The sequence below is a fragment of the Nerophis lumbriciformis genome, linkage group LG11, assembly GCF_033978685.3.
Source record: "Nerophis lumbriciformis linkage group LG11, RoL_Nlum_v2.1, whole genome shotgun sequence".
NCBI lineage: Eukaryota > Metazoa > Chordata > Actinopteri > Syngnathiformes > Syngnathidae > Nerophis > Nerophis lumbriciformis.
In genome coordinates, this window is record NC_084558.2 from 5,060,738 (window position 1) to 5,068,709 (window position 7,972).

Here is a 7,972-nt window from a genome sequence, read left to right on the forward strand (position 1 = left end):
GTACTCAGCCATGCATTCATTTGTTCATATAAGTGCATATGCGTGCGTGTGTATGTGTGTGTGTGTTTTAGTATTTGTGTGCATGTGTGTGTGTGTGTGTGCGATGATAATAATAATAATGGATTAGATTTATATAGTGCTTTTCTAGACACTCAAAGCGCTTCCCAGAGAAGTGAGAACTAAGGATGTCCGATAATATCGGACTGCCGATATTATCGGCCGATAAATGCTTTAAAATGTAATATCGGAAATTATCGGTATCAAAATTATCGGTATCGGTTTCAAAAAGTAAAATTTATGACTTTTTAAAACGCCGCTGTGTACACGGATGTAGGAAGAAGTACAGAGCGCCAATAAACCTTGAAGGCACTGCTTTCGCGTGCCGGCCCAGTCACATAGTATCAACAGCTTTTGACACACTCACAATTGAATGCAAGCCATACTTGATCAGCAACCATACAGGTCACACTGAGAGTGGCCGTATAAACAACTTTAACACTGTTACAAATCTGTGCCACACTGAGAACCCACACCAAACAAGAATGACAAACATATTTCGGGAGAACATAACACAACATAAACACAACAGAACAAATACCCAGAATCCCTTGCAGCACTAACTCTTACGGGGCGCTACAATATACCCCCCAGATTACCTCAACAAATTAACAGCTAGAATGCCAAAGGTCTGCAATGCTGTAATTGCTGCAAATGGAGGATTCTTTGACGAAAGCAAAGTTTGATGTAAAAAAAATCTTATTTCAAATACAAATCATTATTTCTAACCTTGTCAATGTCTTGAGTCTATTTTCCATTCATTTCACAACGTATGGTGGTGAATAAGTGTGACTTTTCATGGAAAACACAAAATTGTTTGGGTGACCCCAAACTTTTGAACGGTAGTGTAACTTTTAATATATATATAAAACAATTCTTAAAAAATGTTGTCAGTACTTGATTCTTATTTGGTTCTGTTTATTTAGTGTGTTGAATCAAATTTCACATTTAAATAGAGTGTAAATAATAATACACAACTCAGTTTGACATGAGCGGGAGTGCCACCCGGTGGATACATGGATAATGCAATAAATGAAATAAATATAATTATCCCTATTGTTGAGTGTTGTTATTATTTTAAGTATGAAAAAATTAGTATATGTGAAAAATAAATAAAAAATACTATCAATTATACTCTTATTGTACAAAGGAGTACAATTGGGGGGGAAACAGCAAAAAGGTACAATGTAATGACAAGAAGTTTAAATGTTTATCTATCTATTATCAAAGATATTACCAATAATGACAAAATTAAAACAAAAAATCTTAAATAATACTATAATGATAAAAAAAATAGGAAAATGTAATATAAAATAAATGGCTAATAATTATTAATTGTTTTACTATTATCATTATGGATGCATCATGTTGCTTAGAGTGAAACAAACACCTATTGCCGGACTGCAATTGTTATATTTAAAATGACCGTATATCAGAAACCAAGCACATTGAGGCCTGTAAGGTAAGATTACATATATAAAAGTAAGGCACACTTCAGGAGCAGTCCAACACAGATGTTTATCACCCCTCCACATGATGCCACACTGAGTCAGTCGTCATCCACCACCTTCACGTTGCCAGTCAGCTCATACTCAATAGTGGCCCAGTTAAAGATGTTGCCTTCAGGGACCTTGCGGCCAGAATGCCAAGCCTGAATGGTACTCCCGGACAGAACAAAGTCCCACATATTCACATCAGTCATCTCCCCCACGAAGCTCTGCAGGGCCTCCAAGCCCCCTAGGTGTTTGTCAGGGTCCTGGCCCAGAAGGACAGTGCCTTTGGGACTGATGCTGTGTCCAGGTTTGTAAACCTGGTATGTACTGCGCTTCCCGTCGACCCAAAAAGCAGTGAGTCCAGCAACTGACTCCCATGTCAAGCACAGGCTAGTGCGAAAGGTTCCCAGCGGTGGGAGGTGAAAGAAAGTGCCGTCGCCGCTCATGTGAACGGAAATACGCCCGTCCTTCTCTCGCCACACGTTGAGCTCGTCATAGTCGTCCGTGCGGTAAGCAAACAGAATGATCTGGCGCTCTTCGGGCAGCTCGGTGGCCACACGTAAGCACAGAGTGAAGGCCTTGAGAGTCATCTCCTTGAGCGGAGTCAGCGTCACGTAGCTGAAATCCGTCTCATACGGGAAGAGCAGAACCTTGGCGCTCAGACCCACTGGTGGACATCAGACAAGCGTCAGGACAGTTTGCTACACCCTCACACAACAAAGCTGATCAGTGTGACATTTTACCTTGCGTGGCTGAAGACGCCAAAGCAAAGGCACCAAAAAGAAAAACAGCTGGCATAGCGAAAGTCTGCAAACACAGACAGGGAATCAGCATATAGAAGTCACAACAAAGTCTAAAAAATATCCTCTTACCATGACGATGCTGTGCTGTTGCCTGCCAGTCAACACTAATGTCTCCTCCTGTCCTCTGCCCTCCTTGTACCAGCCATGATGTCAGCTAAAACAATGGGCTCGCTGTCCAACCGAGCGTTCACATCTCATGACCAACAGCCAAACACAAAAGGCTTTAAAGGTTGGGGCTCTGTCACAATTTTTTTAAATCTCCATTGACAAACGTGAATTCTATTAAAATAACTGATCTGTACCGCACCACTTATTGGTGAGTGGTAGAGTACAGCGGAACTTCAGTCTACGGACGCCTCTATTTGCGTATTTTTTTCGGTATAGGAATGTTTACATCGAGCCAAATATGTCTCGATGTGCGACCCATGTCTCGGTGTACGATCGCTTCTTTCATTTATTAATTAATTTTGTGTGCCGCTGGATGCTCTATGGAGGCTGCCAATTTGAAGACATCGCTACCTGTACACGCCGTTTTGAAGAGGTGGGTCCCCGACGTTTACATATTTGCAAGGAGTAGAATGCGGCGGTGGCGCCATAGGCACATGGAAGAACAAAGTCCGCAATTGCAACCATTATCAAAAATTAACGTTTATATGGTTGCTGACTTTGCAAAAGCAAAAAAATACCTCCGCAAGGTCAGAGACAAAGCGCAAGACAAAGTGGAAAAGTTTCACCTCCTACTACAGGGAGGAGGTGAAACATCTAGTTGACTGGTGCAGAACCAACAACCTGGTCCTGAACGTCGACAAGACCAAGGAGATCATCGTTGACTTCAGGAAGCACCAGTCCAGCCACGCTCCACTCTTCATCAACGGCACAGCAGTGGAGATGGTAAGCAGCACCAAGTTCCTGGGGGTGCAGATAACTGACAATATGACCTGGTCCCTACACACCGGAGCTCTTGTAAAAAGAGCTCAGCAGCGCATGCACTTTTTGCGTCGGATGAAAATAGCACAGCTTCCTCCCCCCATTCTCACCACATTCTACAGAGGCACTATAGAGAGCCTGCTGACCAACTGCATCTCTGTCTGGACTGGAGCCTGCAGTGCCTCAGACTGGAAGTCTCTTCAGAGAGTGGTGAGGACGGCGGAAAAGATCATCAGGACTCCTCTTCCTCCTATCCAGGAGATTGCAAAAAGCCACTGCCTGACCAGGGCTCAGAAAATCTGCAGAGACTCATCCCACCCCCACCAAGGACTGTTTTCACTGCTGGACTCTAGAAAGAGGTTCCGAAGCCTCCGAAGCAGAACCTCCAGGTTCTGTAACAGCTTCTTCCCTCAGACCGTAAGACTCTTGAACGCATCATAATAATCCCCTCAATTCCCCCCAAAAATGGATTAACTCGCTGGAATATAAAGACAATATAACATACATCCATAAACCTGGATGAATATGCAAAAGTGCAATATATTTATCTGTACAGTAATCTATTTATTTATATCTGCACCTTATTGCTTTTTTATCCTGCACTACTATGAGCTAATGCAATGAAATTTCATTCTTATCTGTACTGTACAGTTCAAATTTGAATGACAATAAAAAGGAAGTCTAAGTCTAGTCTAAAAGCTGTATTTAGATTGGATAAATGAGAAACAGCTAACCTGCGATAGCATTTCCGAGGCTATCACTTGAAAGAAGGCTCGCCATCCATATGGCGACTTGATGTCCAAAACTGACCATGCTCGAACCCAGCATGCAAGAACAATTTAAGGCGAGCCGTGGGTGTTTGGTAAAGTTTATAAAAAGACGAGCCGTCATTCACAGCGTCGGTGCAGCATTGCAAGGCTGCTCAGACAAAGCTGCCATTTCAAGGATTTTATCGGTGCAGGGGGATTTGTACCTTGACAACATTTTAACTGTGATAAGATCGGACCTGGAAAAAAACGCCAGGGGACCTTTATAACAGCAAAGGACAAAGACAAGGCGACAGAAGACCGCCTCACACTAGAGATGCGCGGTTTGCGGACACAACCGCGGAGTCCGCGGATTATCCGCGGATCGGGCGGATGAAATTAAAAACAATAAGATTTTATCCGCTCGCGGGTCGGGTCGGGCGGATTAATTAGATATTTTTTTTATTTTTTTATTTTTTTTGCGGGTGGCAGTTAAACCAATTCGGAAATATATATACATAGTTAAATGTTGTTACCCACATACGAAAAACGAGCAGGCACCTGCTGCATATGCCACAACAGAAGAAAAAAAAAGAAAAGAGATGGACACTTTTACGGAGCGGAGAAGGGACGCCTCGCCGGGGTCCGGGACCGAGGCCCCTTCCCCCGAGAGGGCCCCACCGGGAGCCGTAGCTGAGGCGATCCGCGAGAAGGGCCCGACGCACGTCCAGGGTCACTACCGCGCCCACCGCACCGACACCCCGCCTCGTCCGCTTTCGCAGTGCGCTCACGAAAGGGGTGGGGCTCACCCTGGTTGATATAGAGAGCAGGACGGTGGCCATGGAATTTCATTTAAGGTTTGTGATAAACCATCAAACTCATTCGTTAAAAGGACTCTATAGTAATATAAAGCAAATTTTTCTGGACATTATCATGCAAGAAAAGTTTATTTTTGGGATCGCGATCACCGCGTAATGATTTTTAAAGGTTGCATTACATTATTAACTGTCCCATGTGATCAGCCAGTGCGATTGGAAGTCCATGCTCAATTATTGCCTCCGTAAATAAAACTTCGGCATTTATCACATCCAAAGAATCTGTTTGGGCGACGAAAAACGTTAAAGTTTTCCACTTGTATCGCTAGCAACGGCATTAGACTTGTGTTTTTTTGTCCCAACGTGGTCTTTTACATCGCTAATTCCTCCGTGTCCGATCGAAAAATCTTGTCTGCACAAGGTGCAATTCGCGTAGTTTTCACCCTTTTTTTTTTTTTTTATTAATATTAGATATATAACAACGGGCGGATGGCGGGCGGGTGCAGTTCTGATCAAACGTTACATCGGGTGGATGGCGGATGGTTGACGACTTTCTGACGCGGTTGCGGATGAAATAAATTGCCTATCCGCGCATCTCTACCTCACACTGCTAATTTGTGCTCACGCTAGCGGTGGCTGGAAGGTGACGCTGTGCTTGTTTACCACTCCCAGACTGTTCAACAAATACCACAAATATTCAAGGAGACGTTTAAGGATTTTCCTTTTTTTTTTATTGTAGCAACATGTTTGGTAACATGGACCAAAATGACTTTTGTGTGTGTGCAGACACATTGACAGATGAGCTGGCTGTTGTTGTGTTTGGATAAAATAATAAGATTGTTGAGCCATTACCCGCTTGTTATGTTAGTTTGATACATATACAGTATGTACACACATGACAGTGTCTTCAAAGTGTGCATTTTTAATATAAAATAAGGACTTTTGTCCAGGCTAGAACCAATTATTCATGTTTACATTGTTTATTATGGGGAAATCTGTTTCAAGATATGAACCTTTCGGTTGGCGAACAATGTTCAAGAACTAATTAACTTCATAAATCGATATCTCAAGATTCATGGAGATGAGAATCAACACTTCTACACAACCCTGGGAACAGCGTCCATGGGAACACAAATTGCACCCTACGGCCATTGCTAGCATAGTGGTTTGCATAGCTGAGTTTTATCACATGCCAGAAATAAATGATAAATAAATAGTACCTCAACTTGAGTGTGCCCCCAATTTAAGAGAAGAGCTGTCTTTCGGCTAATTGTCATGCTTTATGTTACAAGCATCCTTGTCATTAGTTGGCTTACAAAATGTCACAGTGAAGATCTGCCTAAAACATCTGGTCTTATTCGCTAGAATTAGCGTATGGATACGAAAAAATGGACATAACTTTGTTTTTCTAACAAGGGAAGAAAGTGGGTGTGAGGGACAGTGCTGATAAGAAGAAATTGTTGATATTCATTGAATTAATGCAAGAAACCATCAAAAACATGAGTGAGTGGAGAGTATCAGTGGTAGTCTGCACCATACTGAAGCATAATGTGTCTAACGCCAGCCAAAAAATGTTAACATATCTAAACGTCAGATATTAATCTATGAAAATATGGAGAAGCTGCTTATGGTGTGTTCGATGGAGAAGTAGCTAGAAGGAGATACTGTAGTGTAGAAGTCCACTCTCTAAAGTAAATTCTTAAATTGATGTCAAAGAATATCAATGGGAGACGTTGACAAGTATTTTGAGTTAAGAACTCCATTACAGAACCAATTAAGCTCGTAACTTGAGGTACTACAGTACACAAATGTCCTCCATTGTTGGGTCTCTGTTGTAGCGCTAATATCTACATAAAACTTAACTCATATTTAGACAAAACATTTGTTGGACCTTAATTGTATGAAAGTATACAAATATTAAATATCTGTTAATAGGCTTTTGTCTTGTTTTTTTCCTGTATTTCAACTAAACAAATTGGTTATATGCTAATATTTAAATGAATTATCTGATTGATTTGATATAAGTGGTTATAACTCATGCTATGCCAGTCCTTCTCAAATAGTGGAGCGCGTATAACCTCGGGGAACACACTTTTCTTTTGCCGTACCAGAATATGACGAAGGGTATGAAGCACTTGGCTTCACTGTAACCACAAAATATTTTCTTCTTCTTAGGGGGGCGTAACAGAAAATTATTGAGAAGCACTGTGCTAGGCTAATATAACTGGACTTAAAAGGGGAACTGCACTTGTTTTTGGAATTTTGTCTATCATTTACAATCCTTATGTAAGACAAGAACACGTGTTTTTCCTTTTTTTTAATGCATTCTACCTTGTAAAATACGGCACGAGGTGGCTTACAATGCAGCTAATGAGAGTACTCTGTTGTACCCATAAAGCCCTCTAAAAACATCCAAAAACCACCAACAATACCCCAAATGGTCTGTATTTATATAGCGCTTTACTATACCTGGAATAACACAAAAAGTGCTTTATATCAGGGGTTCTCAACCTTTTTGACCTTGAGGCCCAACTTTTCCACTACAGAGGAGCCCACTTAAATATTAACACTGAACTAGTAATCATACTTTTTATTCTAATCGTATTCAATAATTAAATCTAACCTACTTACATTTGAACTAGGATAAACCTTATCAAATGATTTGAAACCATGCTAATCACAAAAATTATCATCAAGGCTTAGGTCAGACTAATTACAAAATACATACTCATCAAACATACTGCAAAAGAGGGAACTGATGACAATAATAATAATAAAGAGTTGTATCATAAAAATAAATGTACATACAAATATACAGTGCTAAAAGGAACAAAAAAATGTATTAATAATTTAATAATAATTATGTTTCTTAAACAAATTGTAAATAAAATTTAAGTGCAAATTAAAAAATACACCTCCAACGCTTTGGATCGAATTGGTAATCCTTCGGTTACAAGACAGCCGCTCCACACACTGGGTCATGCCGCCCCATCTTATTACATGTCGTGATCTACATATTAACCAAGTATAAGCAATATTTTTATTACAAGCGCTAACACAGGCAAACTACTTTTATCAGTGCTCATATAGAGGTAACTAGCAGCTACAGTATTGAGCTGGTTAAAGTAAAT

The 7,972-nt window shown here is 40.9% G+C and overlaps 1 protein-coding gene across 2 annotated transcripts; it reads right to left on the reverse strand.

Annotated features, from left to right (window-relative positions):
- Window positions 1–878: 878 nt before the first annotated feature.
- crp1 (C-reactive protein 1) lies at window positions 879–6,572 on the reverse strand. Of its 2 annotated transcripts, none has more exons than XM_061967643.1 (3): window positions 5,443–6,572; window positions 2,294–4,351; window positions 879–2,217 (listed from the first exon to the last, which is right to left on the reverse strand). In XM_061967643.1, exons 2-3 carry the CDS (start codon window positions 2,382–2,384, stop codon window positions 1,607–1,609), a joined length of 702 nt encoding a protein of 233 aa, XP_061823627.1. In that variant the 5' UTR covers window positions 2,385–4,351; window positions 5,443–6,572; the 3' UTR covers window positions 879–1,606. The 2 variants fall into 2 exon arrangements, with proteins under 2 accessions (XP_061823627.1, XP_061823628.1); XM_061967644.2 differs by lacking the exon at window positions 5,443–6,572 and having other exon boundaries at window positions 2,294–2,357; window positions 2,423–4,765.
- Between the last annotated feature and the right edge of the window lie 1,400 nt (window positions 6,573–7,972).